A 19,909-nucleotide genomic window follows, 5' to 3' on the forward strand; every position below is an offset into this window, starting at 1 on the left:
GACACAGGGCAGCCAGGTGAAACCTGGCAGCCCTTCTCTTTGACACGAAGGGGAGGTGACACGTGTATCTCCAGGTCCTTGCAGAGACGCCTGACATACTTGGCACCAAGAAACATTTCTGAATGAATGCCTGAGCTGGGAAATTCACCCTCTGCCCAGCCTGGCTTTCTTCCCTCATGCCCCCCGCTTCCCGGAGAGGTGGAGTCATTAGTTCTGAGCAGCTGCAGCCAGGTAATCAATCACAGGGACTTTGGGGGCCCCTCTGCCCTACGGCTGACGCACTGTGGGGACAGGGGACAGCAGCCGGGCATTGCAGCAAGCAGCACAGTCACTCCATCCCGCTGGGGGCAGGGGACAGGGATGAGGATTCTGTCCGGGGAGCCTGGGGGAAGGGCCGAAAGGGGCCCAAGAGACGCTGAGTAGGGTGCTGATGGAAAACTACAGACTGAGCTTCACACCCCAGCCCTGCGGGGAAGTTCTAGAACACGAAGGGGAAGTCCAGGCTGAGGGAAATTTCCCTTCTCCCCACAACTTCTCCTCCCCCGCAACCACCTGGGGCCAGAGAGACGTCTTCATTGTCCAGAAGGAGACCCTGGCTGTACAGAGTGAAAGATCACAGGCAGCCCTGTGCCCCTGCCATGAGGACATTGCAGAAACGTCAATGAGGACCCTGTTCTAGAGCAGCTCCCCGGGCACACAGAGGGGACACAGACGCTAACTCAGACACCAGTTCACCACGGGTCGCTGCCAGGCGGTCAGACAAGTCCCGACTGTGTGCTTACTGCCCAGAGGTCACCAGAGCATCGTGTTGCCGCCCGGGACTCCTGCACCCCAGCCCCTGTTTCTGGAAGACCCCAGCAAACACCAGCAAGTGGCCTGAGACACCAGTAACACCCTTTAGCCCTCTCGGCAGCTCTGCAAGTGGGTGCTATCAGGTGAAAAAAGAGGCTCAGATGCCTGCCCGGCTGACATGACCGGGAGATGACAGAGAAGGGGGCAGACCCAGGGCTGTCTGCCTGCAAACCTGTGTCCTTTGCGGTTGCTGCTTCCCAAGGCATGCTCTGGGCACTGTGTCTAGGAAAATCCCAAGGAAAGGGGCTGTGGCTGGGAAGGTCCAGAGCCTGGCCGCGAAACCGCAGAGGGCAGGTACTGGTGGAAAAGTCCAGCGGTGATTCACCTCCTCCCTGCCCTGCCCTCCCCAGATCTCGGCCTGCAGCCTAGGGGTTGGTAGCACCCACCCTACCGCCCAGTGAGAGAGGGCTGTGCCCAGCCCTGTCCATCCCATCTGCTTCCCTCCGGAGGAGCAGAGGCCACACCAGAGGGGCGAGGTGAGAGGGGAGGGGAAGGGACAGGGCAAAGGAGGGGAGGGATGTGGGTCTCTGGGGGGTCTTCCTGAGACAGCGCCTCAGCCACCAGCCCCGGCTGGGAGGGAGGGAGGTGGGGGAGGGGGCTGGGGATGGAGGAGACTTCCTGAGGTTAGGTGTTGTAATCCTGGTTCAGACTCTTGGCCTCTGTCCCTCTTTCTGCTTGCGGCATTTCTCTGCCCCTTCTTTTTCCAACATACTGGCTCACATGCACGTGGGCACACACAGACACACACACAGTCACTTTCTGTCCTGGGCGGGGCGGTCCCAGGACCACATTGGATGGGATTCTGAGCTGGGAGGAACAGGGGAAGGAGTGGGACAATTTCCCTTTCAGGCTAGGTCTCTTAGCATCTTCCCGGGGACTCTGCTGGGGACACGGGAGCCCGGGTGATGGACAAAGGGATGAGGTGAGTGGGATTCGGGATGGGGAGGATTGAGAGCTGCCACAGAGGGCTCAGTGGACCCCTGGGAGGAGGATTGGGTGGAAGCGTGTGTCTGGCTATGAGCGAGGCTGGAGGGGAAGTCTGGTGCTGGGGACTCTTAGGACATGGCAACCCCCCAGCTCCCCACACCATCAGCAGCATCTGAGCTGCTCAGGGACAAGCCTGCCTAGCAGGAGGAAAGTCCTTGGATGGGGGGGTGGCCCCAGGGAGCGGGTGAGAGAGAGGTGATCACTGGCTCGAGAGGGAAAGGGAGGCAGGCAGGTGGTGCCCACAGGTGGGGAGGAAGGCTGGCAGGTGAAGGGCCATGACCTGATCAGACTCCCGCCAGGCAGGCTCCCCGGAGGAGGAGGAGGCTGTGGGCTTGTGCACCGGGAGACCATGAGGGCTGAGCAAGGCAGCCCACGGGGTGTGAAGGACTGGACAGGGGTGGGGGTCAGGTCGTGGTGCGGTGCACACAGGTATGTGAGCGCATGGGGACGTGACGGGAGCGGCCCCAGTGTGTGTGCAGAACGGGAGCTGGTATGTGGGTGTGGGCTGAAGCCGGGGCTGAGCGTCCAGGGCCTGGGCCGCTCCCCCATTGCCGGGCCTGCTGGGCAGCGACGTTTTCACCTGTGTCTGCTCCTTGGCTGGACACTGGGCAGTCCTCCACCTACCTGCCCAGCCCCTAAAAATGGTGACTGTGAGGCTTATCAGCCTCTTGAAGAGTTCCTTCCTGGGCAGGGCTGAGCCGGCCGTGCATGTGGGTATCTTGCCTCTGGAGGCACTGAAGAATGGGGAGGTCCAGATTGCACCCTCACTCCCTGCCTCACCTGAGCAGAGCCAGTGGCAGCCTGGGCAGGCGATGCGAGGAGCTGGCGAGGTGACAGAGCTGGGGTGAGCCCTTGGAAGGGGGAGTTCTCTGCAAGTCATCAAGACTGAGGGTAACACTGTTGTTTAAGTATTCCTTGCAAATGGGCCAGAGGTGGAAAGGCATAATGTGGGCGAAGAGGGCAGGGTGCTCTCTTTTTAGCTTAAAAAAAATTTTTTTTTTAAATATTTACTAATTTGGCTGTGCTGGGTCTTAGTTGTGGCATGCAGAATCTAGTTCCCTGACCAGGAATTGAACCTGGGACCCCTGCATTGGGAGTGTGGAGTCTTGGCCACTACACCACCAGGGAAGTCTCTTTCTGGCTTTTAAAAGTAACCCTCCAAAGGGAGAGCTCAGACAGCTTTTATGTCTAACATCCGCCTGGAAAGTTCTTCCTTGAGTCTAACTCGAAGCCTGCTTGCTGCAGTTTCAGCCTGTTTCCCCTTAACTTGCCATGGCTCTGAGCCAGCTTTCCCTTTCCTGTGTTCTTGCTTTCGTCCTGCTGTTCGGTATTTCATCCTTAACCCATAAATCATACTCCTCTCAGTAATTTTTTTTTTTTGAGCAAAACTTTTCACATCAGGGACAGCTTGTATGTGTTCTCTTCTCCCAAATCCTGCGCCCACTCTGAGCTCTGACGTTTCCCCCACATCTTGTACTCTCCTCCAGTTTTCCCTTCATTTCCTCCTTTCCCAGGGCTGGGGGGAGTCTCCCCATTCCAGCTGCTGGGGACGACTTGGCCCTTAAATAACTGCCTCTGGTCTGGGGACAGTGAACCTTGTCTCCCGGCCGCCCAGTTGGTGACCCTGTGTTCAGGCCCCGAGCTTGGCTACCCTATGGCGTGGCAAGCAAAGGCAATATCTCTCCTTGGCTCTTGTGGATCTCATTTGTGTCTCCCCCCTTCCCAATACCACAGTTGAGCAGACGTCATTCTCGCTTTCAGGGAGACTTAAAGCCCAGAGAGGAGGTGAGACTTACCTAAGAGAACAGAGCAACCCGGAGGCACAGCTCCCCACTTACTGTACTGGTAAGTTTCTTCAGATCATTCAAAAATAGTTACTGGGGGTGTCAGGGCCTGTTCCTGAATTTCTCTGAACTTCATTTCATCATTCATAAAACAGAGTTAGTAGTAATTCCTAGCACAAAGATTTCTATGAAGATGAAACTTAATAATGTGTGTAAACACGTGTATGTTTTGGGCATAGTGCTAAAGGTTTGCTTCTGTTGTTATTCTGAGCCAGGTCTGGACCAGACCTTGGAGTTCCTGTCTGATGCTTCTTCATCTGTGTTTTCAAGTCCATTCATTCGTTTGATAAGGATTCAGGGCCCAGTCTTCAGAGTGCCCAGCCTCAATTCTGTACCAGCATCCACCATTGGTTCAGGTGTCCCCTGGGGCCAGACCACCCCATTCTTTCCACCTGAGGCTTGGTTCTCAAAGCCCCGGGGGCTGGCCTCTTTGTTTTTCCTTCCCTTCTCCCCCAACCCCTTCCCTGTATCAGAGGCTGAGGTCTTTGATTCCACCAGGCACCTCTCTCCTCACCTTCCGTCCAGGGCTGAGCTTGCCAGGGAAGCCTCCTCGTAGGTCCCAGAACTTGAATTTCCGCCCCTGACATGCTTCCCACTCCTGGGACAATCTGCACCCTCCAAGTCACCTTCAAAAATTTCCATAACCTCAAATGGCCCTGCCACGCCCTCCTAGCTGACTTGGGCTTGGGCTGTTGCCTGGGTTAAAAGGACCAACAAGTAAACAGACGCTTCTTTTAATAAAAAGAATCCCTTGTGTTTCTCTGGAGGCTTGGAGGAACAGAGCCCTTGGTAGCTCCTGGTCACTTTGGTTACCCAGTGCCCCTTGGAGGCGGGGGAGGGGAGGGGGCGCGTGGGTGAGTGCCCCCCTCTGCAGCCTAGGCACCTTTTCCTGGCAGCTCCTGGAAACAGAATCAGAGGTGGCCTTGGGCAGAGTGTGGGGAGGGGAGGCAAACAAGGATTCCGGATAGAGCAGGCATCAGTTTATCTCCTGGCAGCCGGTAAATGGGCCACGGGAGGGACAAGGGAGAGCAGACAGCGGCCGCCCTTCAGGATGGTAGGAAGTCAGAAGGAACAATGACCTGCCTGTGATGGGCACTCACTCTGGGTCTCCCTTGAGGAGACCACTCGGATTGGAGGTGACCACCCAAGTGAGGCTCTCTCTGGTGACCCCCTCCGCCTCCAGGATCCTTGCCAGCTCTCAGGATGGAGGTTCAACCAAGAGAGGGGGAAGAACCAGTCTTCCCTTGAAGGCCACCCTGTCCCCATCTGGCCTCATGAGGTGGCCCCACCTTCCCCTGCCCTCCCAATCAGATGCCCAGAGTGAGTTAGCCCTGTGTTTACCCGGAGGCAATCGATTGTACTGGCACAGTGACGAGCACGCAGCTGGCCCGGAGAAGACCATGCTGTTACCTGGCCACACCAGCCCTTTGACCTCCCGTGGCTCCCGGCAGCCTCTGACCCCTTATGGCTAGAATGGCACCACTCACTGGACACTGGGGACCTAAGGCGGATAGGCCAGCGGGGATGGCAGCTGGCTGCAAGGATCAAAAGAGACTTGGGCTAACAGTCCCCGAGCCTGGGTTTTAATCCCCATCTAGTTCCTGTGTGGTCTCAGGCAAATCACTCCGCCTGCCAAGGCCTGGATTTTCCTATCTGCAAAATGGGCAAAGAACAAACCGCTCCCATCGTAAAGAAACTACTGTTTGTGTGGTTTAGTTGTTAAGTTGCGTCCGACTCTTTCATGGCCCCATGGACTGTACCCCACTGGCTCCTCCGTTCATAGGATTTCCCAGGCAAGAATACTGGAGTGGGTTGCTATTTCCTACTCCAGGAGATCTTCCTGACCCAGGGATCAAACCCACATCTCCTGCATTGGCAGGTGGATTCTTTACCGCTGAGCCACCAGGGAAGCCCAAAACCACTATACTCCAGTAAAAATTAATAAAAAATAAAATAAAATCCAGATGCAGTTCCCATTAAAAAAAAATATGCTTGCATTCATAAAGTCCTTCTGTATGTTACAGGGAACTCTTTTTGATACTCTGTAATGAGCTATATGGGAAAACAATCTAAAAAAGAGTGGTGTATATAGATGTATAACGGAGTCGCTTTGCGTACAGCAGAAACTAACACACCGTTGTAAATCAACCCTATGCCAATAAAATTTTTAAAGCCATAAATAAATACATATGTACATTTTTAAAAAGAGCAAACTGCTCCATATTTATTATTGGAGCCATGAGAGCAAAGGGTAACTTGAGATGCAAATGTCACTGAGAATTCGAGAAGAAAATCTGGTCCAACACTATTAGAAAACCTCCCGGCAACGCTGAAGGGTTAGAATGGGGAGAGCAGGGGTGATAGCACCCCTGGGGTTGCCCAGCTCATTCCTCTCGTCCCTGCAGGCTGGCCTCTCCCACATCCTGCCCACACCCATCTGTGGCCTCTCAGCCCATCCATGCCTGCAGACGACAGAAAAGTGGCAGCTCCCAAGGAGGGGCTTCCGGTGGTCCCCTGGGCCCCCGAGGAGGGCCCGAGGCCGGACCAGGAAGCCCAGGACCAGGTGAAGGATCGAGGCCAGTGGAACAACAAGATGGAGTTCGTGCTGTCCGTGGCCGGGGAGATCATCGGGCTCGGCAACGTCTGGAGGTTCCCCTACCTCTGTTACAAAAACGGGGGAGGTGAGTTCACTTGAGGTGAGCGCAGTGGGGGAGATCTGTGGAGCTCCAGTTGCACCACTGGCCTCAGCATCCCCCGCCGTGAAATGGGCTTGATTCCTCAGAACAAGCTCCTCTCCAAGTGGAAGTCAGTCACTGAAGGGCTCAGTCCCTCACTCAGCGCCTACTGTGGGCCACCCTGTGTCAGGCACTGTGCTAGATACAAAACAGAACACACTCTGGGTTACATTGCAGCGAAGGGCAGCAGGTCACAGACAGACACGTCCACCGCAGTCTGTCGAGTGGTGAAGCGTGGACGGGCTAGAAGCAGAGCAGGGTGGAGGGACGGGCTGGGGAGATACTGGATCGGGAAGGGAGGGACGAGACATGGGAGGCGAGGGGACCAGGAGAGGGTCTGTCCAGGAGGTGGCCTTTGAGCTGAGAATTGAAGGAGGTGAAGCAGCGAGTTCCAAGGGTGGAGTTCAGGTGAAGAACACGCCAAACTCAGGGGACAGCAAGGGCCAAGGTCAAGTGAAGAGCAGCTGGCCTGTTTGAGGTGGGACGAGGAGGGGAGTGATGGGGTGGGGGAGTGGGGGAGAGACCAGAGGTCATGGGCCTGGACCCTGAGGTTTGGATCTGAGTGAGACAGGAGCCACTGAGGAATGTTGATCAAATAAGAGACATGACCCCTGTCTAGGATTTTAATTAAAGAAGCAATTATACATGTTTTAGCACCAGCAGTAAAAATGAGCAAGGGTGTAATGGGGAGGGGCCAGAGCCGCCTTTTTAAGTGTGGTTTTAGTGTATTCAGAGAACTGTGCAACCATCACCACAACTGATTCTAGAATCTTTCCATCACCCCCAAAAGAAGCCCTGTACCCATCAGAAGTCACTCCCCGGCCCTCTCCCAGCCCGCCCTCAGCAACCACAAATCTGCTTCCTGTGGCTGTGGTTTTACCTGCTTGGAATATTTCACATCAGTGGAATAATTCATTTACATGGGTTTGTTTGTGAGTGGCCAGATTCATTTTTGCCTTTTGAAAATACCTTTATTCTTTTGTGGAAACGATGTATGTGAATATTAGAAATATTCCAGAAAGGTGAAAAAGAAGGAACAGTCCTGTGTAAAAATAGCCATTGTTTAGAAAATCCTTCTAAACACCATTTATATTTAAGTTGACAAATATTTATTGAACATTTACTATGTATCCTGCTCTCTTTTTTAAGCATCCATGATTAATTTTCTTTTTTTAATATTTTTTATTTGACTGAAACCAATCTTTAGTTGTGGCACATGGGATCTCATTCCCTGACCAGGGATCGAACCCAGGCCCCCTGCATTGGGAGCACGGAATTTTAACCACTGGACCACTGGGGAAGTCTGTACATTTTAAAATGGTCATCAAGTCATGCATAGTAGGTTCTTATTTTTGCAAAAAAAGAAATATATGTGGATATGTTTATAAGAAAATTGGAAGGATATGCTGATACAAGGGCTTCCCTTGTGGCTCAGCTGGTAAAGAATCTGCCAGCCATGTGGGAGACGTGGGTTTGATCCCTGGCTTGGGAAGATCCCTTGGAGAAGGGAAAGGCTACCCACTCCAGTGTTCTGGTCTGAAGAATTCCATGGACTGTATAGTCCATGGGGTCGCAAAGAGTCAGACATGACTGAGAGACTTTCACTTTCACTTTTCACTGATATATTGCTTTTCTCTTTCCTTCCCATTATACTTTCTATTTTTTCTACACAGTAACATGCTTGAGAAGCATTGTAACACTGTGGTTACAAGCCCATGCTCAGGGTCAGACCACCTGAGTTTCTGCTTCACTTTCCTCATCTGTAAAATAGGGATAACATCAGTACCTGGGAGGTTGCTTTGTGAGGGTTTTGATGTTGGTAAAGCATTTAGAAGCAGGCTTTACAGACAGAAGCCCAAGTGCCAAGTGTTAATTACTATGCAATTAACTCTGCAATAACTGCATTACTATGCAATGTGTTCACCCAGGCACACACTTCTGAGATGATGGAGGTGGACACCCTGGGATGTCATTTCCAGCGTGTCTTTAGGCCTGACCTCCCACCACGGCCTACAGGTCAGCGCCTCCGACGCTGAAACCACATCCCAAGAATAGCCCCCCAGCAGAAGAGTGACCTTGTCAGAGGAGCCCAGTTCAGACCAGAGCCTGAGAGAAGGGAAAACCCTCTGAATATGAGGGGAAAAAACCCTCTGAATGAGAACGAAAATAATTTTTCCAAGATATTTTTGTTTGTTAGTTTTCCTCTAAAAAGTAACCTACTTGATAATTTAATGCTGCTGCTAAGTCGCTTCAGTCATGTCCGACTCTGTGCGACCCCAGAGACAGTAGCCCACTAGGCTCCTCTGTCCCTGGGATTCTCCAGGCAAGAACACTGGAGTGGGTTGCCATTTCCTTCTCCAATGCATGAAGGTGAAAAGTGAAAGTGAAGCCGCTCAGTCGTGCCCAACTCTTAGCGACCCCATGGACTGCAGCCTACCAGGCTCCTCCGTCCATGGGATTTTCCAGGCAAGAGTACTGGAGTGGGGTGCCATTGATCAAATTATACAGAACACATGTTTTTGGTTCCAAAAATAATAAACTGAATCAGATTTGTGAAGCACACTGAGAAAGTAAATAGTATGTATATTGGGATCTCCACCTACCTTTTCATTCATTTCCCTTTGAAGGTCTTTCCTATCCTGGGTGGGGTGCAGACCAGAAACTTTCCACCAGCCCTGCTCAGAACAGTAGGAAGCTGCCTTGGGCCTCTGGGGGCTGGGGGGAGCGGGAGGGACATTGAGGGGTGGCTACAGGCTCAGCCCACCTCCCCTTTCTCCACAGGAGCATTCTTCATCCCCTACTTGATCTTCTTTTTCTCCTGCGGCATCCCAGTGTTCTTCCTGGAGGTGGCTCTGGGCCAGTACACCAGCCAGGGCAGCGTCACAGCCTGGCGGAAGATCTGCCCCCTCCTCCAGGGTGAGTGTCCTCCCCCCACCCCCCTGCAGGCCCCCAGGAGACCCATCCCCACCGCCCCTTCCCTCATCCACACTGTGCTCAGGGTTGCAGGGGCAGCAGGAAGTATAATCCGGCTTTGTAGGACTGGATTATAAAGCTTATAAAACCTGGGGGAAGTGGTCTTCAGGGAAAGACAATACAAAATCGTACTCAGGCACAAAACTAGGTGCAGTCTTAGGAGGGGTGCTTGCAAGCGAGGAGCCCTGGAGCTGAGTCTTCACAGCTTCACGGAAAAATGTGCTCCCAGGCAAACGGCTGGGCCCCCCATGTGCGTCCAAGGGTGTAACCACGGTGACCATGGTGATGGGAGAAGGCCTAAGGCCGTGTTGTGCTGTGGTGTCACCTGCTCTTCTTATTTAGAAAAATAAGGAGTAAAGGGTTCTCGGGCCTGTGAGTAAGCCTGGCAGTGTCTCCGTGGCCCCGTGTCCTTCCAGCGCCACTAACAGCTCCTGTGGGCTCCGGGCTAACTCTGATCTCTCAGACCTTCCTGTTTCCCACCCCCACCCTAACCCTGTCCCCAAGGCATTGGGCTGGCGTCTGTAGTCATCGAGGCCTATCTGAACATCTACTATATCATCATCCTGGCCTGGGCCCTCTTCTACCTGTTCAGCTCCTTCACCTCCGAGCTGCCCTGGACCACATGCGCCCACTCCTGGAACACAGGTACCTGTCGGGTTGGGCGACGGGCCAACAGTGACCAGACGCCCAGCCAAACCCTCCCCAAGCGGAGCTGTGGGGGCTGCTGGGGGCCACTCTGTGGGCCAGCCCCGTGTGGGTCACTCAACCAACTGCCCTGACAGCCCACAGCCCCGTGGAACTGTGGGTGATAACTGGCTGCCAGGCGCTAACTGCCCCCACTGTCCACCCATTGAGCCAGTGTTTACCATGGGCCTACTGCGCGCCAGACCCCGGAGACCAGAGGGGCAGAGGCAGACCAGGGGGGCCCAGAGGAGCAGTCAGATTCGGCGGGAACAGATTCGGTGGGAAAGGGGGCTGGTTCCCTGGGCTTCCCAAGGGGGAACTCCTGACACTGGAAAGCGGGGGCTCCCAAGGGCTGGGAATGATGGGGCAAGCAGGCCAGAGGGTGGGGGACAAGATGTGAGGGCGTCTCTGCCCACTTGGCCCACTGCGGACACCCCCTGGTCCCCCACAGACCACTGCATGGACTTCCTGAACCACTCCGCAGCCGGCACGACGGGCCCGTCCGAGAACGTCACGTCCCCCGTCATGGAATTCTGGGAGTAGGTAGCAGGCCTGGATGTGCCTCCGGGGGCACCAGGGGAGGGAATTTGGGTGTCCAGGGCCTGGGATGTGGGGTGCAGGTGTACGCCTTTCCAGCACTCACCTCCCATCACCAAGAGATGAGGGACGCTCGCATACCTACTGCCCACGCCCTCACGCTCACCCCGCACCCCGTGTCCACCTAGACTCACACGGGTGTGAGTGACTCCCATGTGACTGTGTGAGTGACTCCATGTGAGTGTCCATGTGACTCCCATCCCACTCAAGCCTGCTCACCCTCCCCGACCCGTACCCACTCATCCACCTGCACCTCGCAGCTCAGGAGACCAGCTCTGTGCACCTTTCCAGCTTTGGGTGCCCTGACGTCCTGGCAGTAGCTTGAACTTGGCCGAAGTTGGAATATTTACAAATTGGCAAATTTCTACACTCATCCACACTGGCACCTGCAGCCTCCACTTGAGTACTTACACCCTCTCCCACATCCACACGTGTCTACCTTTGCGCTTACAGAGTCTACCTGCGCCCCCCACACACACACACACTCACCTCGGCACACACGTAGCTGCCAACACTCTCCCGAGGGTGCCCGCCCAGCCCTGACTCACCCTCACGCCCTCCAGCCCTTGGCTCACACATTCCTATCACCGTCACCTGCCAACCCCAGTGCACACCAGTCCCTCTGCTCCCCAGGCATCTGCTCACCCACCTGCTCATCAGCTGTGCCCCACCACGGGCCCCTCAGGCACGTGCTGCCCTCACTGTCTCTGTCTCTCTCTGAGCAACAGAGAAAGCTGGATGCGTTAGACAGACATACCTGTGGCATTATGTGATTTGGTCTCCTGACGGCCAAGGGCTTATAGACCACAGATGGGAACGTGCTGTCCATGGGGCAGGGGAGGGGCAAGGGGTGGGGTGGCCTGGAGGCTGAGATCCGTGGGGTCAGCTCTGAGGATCAGGACACCCGATGATGATGGAGGAGGCGGCTTGCTGTCTACTCGGCCTCACCTGGCGTTGTACCCCCCACCCCTCGTCTGCAGGAGACGTGTACTCAGCATCAGCCCTGGCATCCAGCACCTGGGCGGCCTGCGCTGGGAGCTGGCCCTGTGTCTCCTGCTCGCCTGGATCATCTGCTACTTCTGCATCTGGAAGGGCGTTAAGATCACGGGCAAGGTGAGGGGCTCGGATCCGGGCACGCTTTTTGTGGCTCTCAGAGTCTGCAGGGACCCCTCCCCCAACTACCACCACCACGGCATCCCCCTGGAGACCTGAAAGAGAAAGTAGTGAAGGGAAGGGCCTGCTAAGAACAGGGGGCGTCCCAGGAAAGGGGTTTAGCTCAACACTGGGAAAGTCTTTCTTTTTCGATATGACTGTCAAAGGCCTGTGTACATAAGCAAGCAACCTGCAGAGTGAAATAAGCCCGCCCCAGTTTGGCCCGCTGATGTGTGTCTCACCCTGTGCTGGGGAGCCCCAGACCCCCTGGAATGTGTGAGGGAGGGGTGGCAAGCTTCCTGCACTCACCCCTCCTCAGGAGGCTCGTGCTGTCTGGAGAGGGGTGACCTTGGCCTCCCCCTTGCAGGTTGTCTACTTCACAGCCACGTTTCCCTACCTGATGCTGGTCATCCTGTTGGTTCGAGGCGTCACCCTGCCTGGAGCCTACGAGGGCATCATCTACTACCTGAAACCAGATTTGCTTCGGCTCAAGGACCCCCAGGTAGGAACCTCGCTGGCACCCTTATCCTAGGTGTCTCCTGCCCCAAACCAGATCTGGACTTCTAAAAACCTCTGGTTGCTTTTCCCTTGGTTTAGAGGCAAAATATGCCCACCACAGAAAAGAGATAATATAGAAGAAATAATAATATAGCTGCCCTGGAGCTAGTGTGGACAGCATGCATACACGTGATGTCTGCCGCACGCCCAGGAGAGGAGGAGGAGGACCCGCTGGTGGACATGGGATACTCTGAGGGGAGGCCGAGGGGCCGCTCTTCATGGGGGGCTGTGTGGTCACGCACACCAGGCTCCCTGCAGGCTCCCCCCATCTTTTCGCTACTTCCTCGGGGCCTCTCTCCCTTAGGTGTGGATGGACGCGGGCACCCAGATCTTCTTCTCCTTTGCCATCTGCCAGGGGTGCCTGACGGCCCTGGGCAGCTACAACAAGTTCCACAACAACTGCTACAAGTGAGCGGGGGTGGGGCCTGGGGGTGGGAGGGGGGCCTCCCTCCTTTGTGATCAGAGATGGAGGGGTGGGTGTGGGGGCCCAAGCTGCACAAATCCGACCCTGTGGTCCGCTTTCCAGACTGGGCTCTTCTCCCGGTACCAGGCCTCAGTCTCCGTCCCCCACCTCCTTTTCACCCTGCCCTTCACTGCTCACTGGCTCTGGATCTCCTCGCACGCTGGGCTTCTTTCTCCCTCTTCCTTCCCGTTTCTCGCAGGGACAGCATCGCGCTCTGCTTCCTCAACAGCGGCACCAGCTTCGTGGCCGGGTTTGTGGTCTTCTCCATCCTGGGCTTCATGTCCCGGGAGCAGGGGGTGCCCATCTCTGAAGTGGCCGAGTCAGGTGGGTGCTGCCTGGCTGTCTGGGAGCTGGAGGGAAGGATGGGCAGGGGACAGAGGGTGGGGTGGGGGTGGGAGTCCCAGAAACCAGGTACTAGGAAACTTTCAACGTTGGGGGGCAGTGCTTGGCACAGAGCAGGACCCCAAAACCCGGGGAAGGAGGAGGGAGAGGCGAGCGGACGGGTGGAAAGTGTGCTCCCCAGGGTAGCAGACGGGCTCAGCCAGTGCACACAGGCAGACACACGTGCACACGCGCGTGCGGGCGGGCCCCCTGATGCTGTGTGTGCCCGGCAGGCCCCGGCCTGGCCTTCATCGCCTTCCCCAAGGCCGTGACCATGATGCCCCTGTCCCAGCTGTGGTCCTGCCTCTTCTTCATCATGCTTATCTTCCTCGGGCTGGACAGCCAGGTTTGCCCCACCCCCACCCCGCCCCGCCCTGCAGCCCCCTTCCCAGCTTCTGTGCTCCCTGCCAGGACCTTCCCCAGCTCCCTGGCCCCAGCCCAGGGTTGCTCCTCCTCCATTCCATGACCAGGACCCGTCCTTGAGGTTGGTGGGAGGGGGAACCCCTGGCCTAGGGACCCTCTTCTGTGAGGGGCCGCTTCCTTTGTCCCCCACTCCGACCCCCCACCCCCAGGCCTGACCCTTCTCAGACATGGACAAGCCCTCCCAAACATCCCTCCCACGCCCTCAGGCCACCCAGCCTCCCCCTCCCCCGCCCAGCTGGGAGCCTCTGTGGTGGAGACCTGGGCTGGCCTCACCCCAGCTCTGACCCCTGTGCCCCTGACTCTGCGGGTCAGCGTGGAGGTGGGGGACAGGGAGCGGGCGTGGGCAGTGACCCCTCTCACCAGCCCCCTCCGGCCCACAGTTTGTCTGTATGGAGTGCCTGGTGACGGCCTCCATGGACATGTTCCCCAGGCAGCTCCGGAGGAGCGGGCGGCGGGAGCTCCTGATCCTCGCCATTGCAGTTATGTGCTGCCTGATCGGGCTCTTCCTGGTCACTGAGGTGAGCGGCAGGGGCGGAGCCTCCCCGCGAGGTTGGAGGGGCCACACGGTCGGGCCTTCTTGTGTTGGTTTCCTCTCCTTTGGTTTCAGGTGACAGAAACCAAACACAAGCTGGCTTAAGCAGGAAAATGAACTTTTTGAGTCAGGGAACGGATAAGTCTAGATGTTCGGTTTCAGGCACAGTTGGATCCAGCAGCCCCAATGACATCATCAGAGATGGTCCCCTCCTTTCCTCTGGTGATGTCATTCTTGGGCAGATTTTCCTCCTGGGATGTTACAGATGGCTGGGGCAGCTTTGGGCTTCCCTTGTGCCACTGGCCAACCCTGGGGACACAGGGCCCTTTTCCTAAGAGTCAGCCGTGGCTCCTCTTCAGGCCTGAAACAGGGGAGTGGGGCACACAAACTCACAGTGAGATGGCCACAACGCAGCACCTTCCAGAAGGTGGGATTCTGGGCAGACAACACAGTGGATCTACGCCACAGTCCCCGGGGTCCTCACTGAGGTCAGAGATGGTTGTCAGATGAGGCCTGGGAGGCAGGGACAGGCAGGGCAAACTCTAGCTGCAAGGGACGACTTCCTTGGGCCGAGCAGGGTGGCGCCCCACAAGGTGGGCATCTGTCCTCTCTGGTGGGGCAGGGTGTGTCCCCTGCCGCCCACCACCGCCCCAGGGGAAGGTTGACGCCTCAGCGCCACCCCCTGCCTGCAGGGCGGGATGTACCTCTTTCAGCTGTTCGATCACTACGCCTGCAGCGGCATGTGCCTGCTCTTCCTCTCCGTGCTTGAGGTGATCTGCGTCGGCTGGGTGTACGGTAAGTGGTGGCGGGAGCCTTGGGGTCCCAGGAAGGGCTGGATCTGCCCCAGGTAAGGACCGGCAAGCTGGCCTTCTGGTCTTTGTGGCTCTTGGAGCTGCTGTCCTGGTTCTTAATGTTTTTTCATATTTATTTTGTATTTATTTATTTGGCTGCTCTGGGTCTTAGTTGCGGCGTGTGGGATCTAGCTCCCTGACCAGGGATCAAAACCCAGGCGCCCTGCCCTGGGAGCACAAGAGTCTTAGCCACTGGCCCCTCAGGGAAGTCTCCGCCCTGGTTCTTTTTACTTGAGGTTTATCCATCGCTGGGAACCCAGGCAGTTCTCATTATGGCAGGTGGAGCTGTGCTTGGGACAACCCTGGGTTCCTTGAATAGTGAGAATAATTATGAATACCTGGAGTCTGGGATGCATACATCGCCCCAGCCCAGTGCCCCACTTGGCTCAGTGGCCCCTTGGCTGTTCTGCTGCTTTGACTTCAAACCGAATCTGTCTCTGTGATGCAATAAGCATCTCTGTGGCCACTGAGCGCCCCCCTGGCTCACACCCTCCCGTGTGTTAGGACGTGGGTCTTCATCCCTAGGCGGGAGGCCAGAGACACCCTGGGGGATGAGGGGGCTCCCTGTTGGGGGCAGCCTCCCCCTCCCCAAGTGTCACTCCTGTGTGCTGATCCAGTTTCCCCCACACGGTGGGGGATGGGGAAGACGGAGCAGCCGAGTCCTTCCCCAAACCCATCCGCTGCTCCCCATCCTGTCCTCACACTCTCCCGACACCCACCTGGGCAGGGGCCGACCGTTTCTATGACAACGTGGAAGACATGATTGGCTACCGGCCGTGGCCCCTGGTGAAGATCTCCTGGCTCTTCCTGACCCCTGGCCTCTGCCTGGTATGTGCCCATCAGTGCCCCCTATATCCCCTCCTGCCTCTCCAGCCGATTCCGGGAGATGAGGGGCAGGGGGCTGAGTTCTGGGGCTCCTTGGGGGGCAGGTCCGTGCCCTCTCTTGTGTGCTGGTCCCCCCGCCCCTCTTTTCTCACCGTCTCTTGGTTTCACGAGCACTATAATCCGGCCTAGCTCCAGCTCCATCCCTTCCTTTGACAACTCTGTCCGTCTGTCGGTCTGCCTGATGTTCCAGCTGCTGTTCTACTTCTGCCTGTCTGCTTGGAGCATCTCGTCTCCCCTCCCTTCCTTCTGGATGTGACTGACGCCTTGGCCCACGGTCTGCGATGGCGTCTACTCTCCACCTCCAGAAGCACCAGTGTATCTAACTGTGCTCCGTCCCCGAGGAGAGGGTTCGTGGCCCCTCCTGCATCTGTGCCTGCCCTCCCCCTGTCTCTCTAGGCCACTTTTTTCTTCTCCTTGAGCAAGTACACACCTCTCAAATACAACAACGTCTATGTGTACCCGGCCTGGGGTTACTTCATTGGCTGGTTCCTGGCTGGCTCCTCCATGGGCTGTGTCCCTCTCTTCATCATCGTAACCCTCTTGAAGACCCGGGGTTCCTTCAAGAAGGTAGGGGCTGGGAAAGTGGCACTGCGGAGGTTGGACAATGGGCAGGGCATCATGGCTGGGGCAGCTCTGAGGCCAGGCAGCCCTTCTGTCTAAGAGAATCTTAAGGAGAAGGGTCTTTGAAGATCCGTGGCTTCATTTTCAGAAATGGTCAAGAGTCTAGACCTTCAGAATCTGACCTCCAGATCATCTGGGCAGGCTGACCAAGAGCAACTGTCAAAGGGTTAAGGGGTGTGTGTGCCTGTTAAGTCGCTTCAGTTGTGTCTGACTCTTTGTGACCCTATGAACTGTAGCCCACCAGGCTCCTCTGTCCATGGGGATTCTGTGGGCAAGAATACTGGAGTGGGTTGCCATTTCCTCCTCCAGGGGGTCTTCCCAGGGATCGAACCTGCGTCTGTTACATCTATCTGCATTAGCAGGCGGGTTCTTTACCACTAACACCACCTGGGAAACTAAGTTATAAACAAGACCTCAAAGGTGCCAGACACAGGGAGTCACAGAGCACAGATTCCTGCTCCTGGAAATTGGTGACCAGCAGCCACGGTTCATCCACACAGTTTCCCAGCTTCCCTCCTCTTATCCCTGTGTGAATCCTTTGCAAAAGGCTCCCTGCTTAGGGTGTAGGACATGCCTTCCTGGAAGACATAGAGCCAGTGTCCCACAAAGACATTACATATGTGGGAATCTGTGTCACTTACAAGTCACAGAAAACCCAACGGCAATAAACAAACAGGCTCAGTGTCTTCTTACACATGAAGAAGATCAGAGTTAGGGCTTCTGGCATTTGTTTTGGCTGCCTGAAGAGGCCACTGGGGACCAGACGCTTCCTCTATTCCTGCACTTTCATCCTGCTCATGGTGTCCCTTCATCATCATACTTATCACCTCATGGTCACAAGAAGGTGGTCATGATTCCAGCCATCACATCTGCGTTCAAGGCAGGGAGATGGCATCAATAACAATAGTAATAGTAGCAGTACTACTAGGAAGAAAAATGATAGACATTTATCGAGTATTTGATAGAAGTAGCAATAAGAATAGTTATAATAAGGACAAAATAGACCCTGAACACTGATCCTGTTCCAGGCGCTGTGCTGAGGTGTGGTATGGTTCAGTGGGCTCCTATGGCTACACAGATGTCAGGACTGGTTCCCACGCTGTCCCCACGCCACTGCCCCCTCTCTCTTCTCGAGATCTGTGCTCATTCATTCAGTCGCACCGCACTGAGCTTCCCCACGGGCGGGCTCCGAGCTGGGCCCTGGGGACACAGACAGGAGGACACATTGTCTTTGCCTCTCTCTCCAACAGCATCACTGATGCCCTCTTCTCCCCACAGCGCCTGCGGCAGCTCGTCACCCCTGACCCCAGCCTGCCGCAGCCCAAGAGACACCTTTGTCTGGATGGTGGCAGCAGCCGGGACTGCGGGCCCACCCCACTTAAGGAGGGCCTCATGGCTGGGGAGAAGGAGACGCACTTGTAGGAAGTGCCCGGAAGCCAGGTGGCTCTTGTGTCCCCAGCGGACAGCTTCACCTCTGCCCCCTCCCGCAGCCTTGCCGAGAAACTCTGTGCTGTCCGTGGGCAGCCCCTCCTGGGGCTGGAGCATGCCGTGCCTGTTGGAACTCAGCATCTTATCTGAGCAGGAGGTGGTCTTCCTGAAGCCCGCTGTCTGATCATGACAACCGCCGTGTACACGGGGGGGAGCGCCCTCTGTGGGGGGCTTCCTCTTACCATCTCTGGGCTTGGAGAGGGTAGTGCCATGTCAGACGTGATCACTGACACCCATGCTGGATCATGATGTTCTGCTGGAGGGGACCCCTCACCTGGCTCAGCATCCTGGAGTCCACGGGGAGGAACCAAAGAAAGACACAGCCACTGTTGTCTGGCATTTTCCCAGAGACAGGCTCTCAAGGCGTCTCCAGTTCCAGCCCGCCTTGCAGTGTTGTCCTCAACGCATGGAGCGTTGGGGTGGCGGGGCTCGGGGTGGCACAGCCTGCACCCTGCACAGACATTCCCCAGCTCATGACCTTCTGAAGACAGAGCTCCTGGCAGCTCTGTTTGGCATTCTGCCTTTGTGCCAACCCTGACGTCGTGGACGAGGAAACTGAGGACCTGAGAGACAAAGTGACTTTTGCAGTTCACACAGCTGCTCGGGGCCGGAGACACGACTGAAGCCTCCTGCTCTCAGGCCAGTGTCCCCCCTCACCTCCCTCTCCTGCCTTGTTAACAAGCTCCATGGAGCGCTTGCTGCATGTGCCAACCTTTTTTCTGTCCATTGTGGTTCTTGGGGTGGGAGAGAGAGGGCCCCCTCTGTGGGGGTGAGCAGCCCCCCAGATTGACAGCCCCCCTTGGCAGTTCCTCCACCAGCCCACACCCCTCTGACCAGATTTCTTCTCTAGACTTTTGTCTTCTCCCCACTTTCCACCCTCTCCACCAGAGGATCTGTGAGAGATTCCCAGTCTCCCACAGAGATGTGGGGGTGCCCCTTTCCCCAGGCCCCTGCCAAACCATGCCAGACCCTTCCCTGGCTGGGGGAGGCTTCCTAGAGGAGGAAGGCTTCCTGGAGGAAGAAGGCAGGGCTTGGATAAGCTGTGAGATCTTGTTCCCAAGGGAAGGGGGGAGGGGGAGTGGGGATGGAGTGGGCCACTTGGGGACAGTGTCCTGGGGAGGACCTGGGGGCTGGAAGAAGGGAAGCCACCTGCAGTGATGTGTAGGTAGAAGTCACCACTTGGTGGCTGGAGTAAAAGTCTGTGGTCCAGCCAGGGTGAGCTCCATCCCCACTGCCCAGCATCCTCAGAGCATCTGGTATCCTTTGCTCAGAACTTTGAGGACTGCTCAGCTTGTGAGAACAAGGATGCTGGCACGCCAGGCACAAGCAGATGTCCAGACTCCTGGGTTCTGGGTGGCCCCTTCTGCCTCCCTCTGGACTGCCTGCACACCGTGGCAGTTAACTGGCTAGTTGGTGGGTGAAGAAGGCCGTCCTGGGATGGAGAGGAACTCTGCTCCAGCCGGATTTCTCTTTTCCAGGACTGGGGACCTGAGAGGGGCAGGCATGGTGCTCTCTGCTGCCACCTGGTGGCAGATGGGAGCAGGGCCACCTCCCTGATCTGCCCTCCTACCTCCTGAGGCCCCCTCACCCCTGCCCTCGCTGGACATGTGGACTGGCTGAGCATTTCCCCTTCCCTGTGCAAGCTAGCGCCCTCTGGAAACAAAAACCTTCCACACCCTCCTCCTCACGGCCCCGGTGGGTGTTCCCACAAGAGTCGCTGGCTTTGGGACAGCCCTGCTGCCGGGGGCGTGGGGTGGAGGCCATCAGGCTTCTCAGTGGCCGGCCTGCCCCAAGTGCGCCGAACTGTGCAGCCGGGTCCTCAGCCTGAAGACCCTTGCTGTGGGCAGCAGGCAACTCTGCACACGGAGGGGCGGGGCATGGGC

At 56.5% G+C, this 19,909-nt stretch overlaps 1 protein-coding gene across 5 annotated transcripts; it reads left to right on the top strand.

Moving 5' to 3' along the window:
* Positions 1 to 1,177: 1,177 nt before the first annotated feature.
* Positions 1,178 to 18,725, top strand: SLC6A12 (solute carrier family 6 member 12). 5 transcript variants are annotated; one of them, XM_006069039.4, is made up of 17 exons: positions 1,545 to 1,774; positions 2,628 to 2,730; positions 3,601 to 3,684; positions 6,089 to 6,364; positions 9,200 to 9,334; positions 9,896 to 10,036; positions 10,527 to 10,614; positions 11,653 to 11,785; positions 12,192 to 12,326; positions 12,687 to 12,790; positions 13,045 to 13,169; positions 13,460 to 13,572; positions 14,030 to 14,167; positions 14,874 to 14,976; positions 15,760 to 15,860; positions 16,314 to 16,484; positions 17,817 to 18,725. In XM_006069039.4, exons 4-17 carry the CDS (start codon positions 6,142 to 6,144, stop codon positions 17,958 to 17,960), a joined length of 1,854 nt encoding a protein of 617 aa, XP_006069101.1. In that variant the 5' UTR covers positions 1,545 to 1,774; positions 2,628 to 2,730; positions 3,601 to 3,684; positions 6,089 to 6,141; the 3' UTR covers positions 17,961 to 18,725. The 5 variants fall into 5 exon arrangements, with proteins under 5 accessions (XP_025138795.1, XP_044796898.1, XP_044796897.1 ...); XM_025283010.3 differs by lacking the exons at positions 1,545 to 1,774; positions 2,628 to 2,730 and adding an exon at positions 1,178 to 1,328; XM_044940962.2 differs by lacking the exon at positions 2,628 to 2,730 and having other exon boundaries at positions 1,543 to 1,774; positions 13,075 to 13,169.
* The last annotated feature ends 1,184 nt before the right edge of the window (positions 18,726 to 19,909 follow it).

The sequence above is a fragment of the Bubalus bubalis genome, chromosome 4, assembly GCF_019923935.1.
Source record: "Bubalus bubalis isolate 160015118507 breed Murrah chromosome 4, NDDB_SH_1, whole genome shotgun sequence".
Lineage (NCBI taxonomy): Eukaryota > Metazoa > Chordata > Mammalia > Artiodactyla > Bovidae > Bubalus > Bubalus bubalis.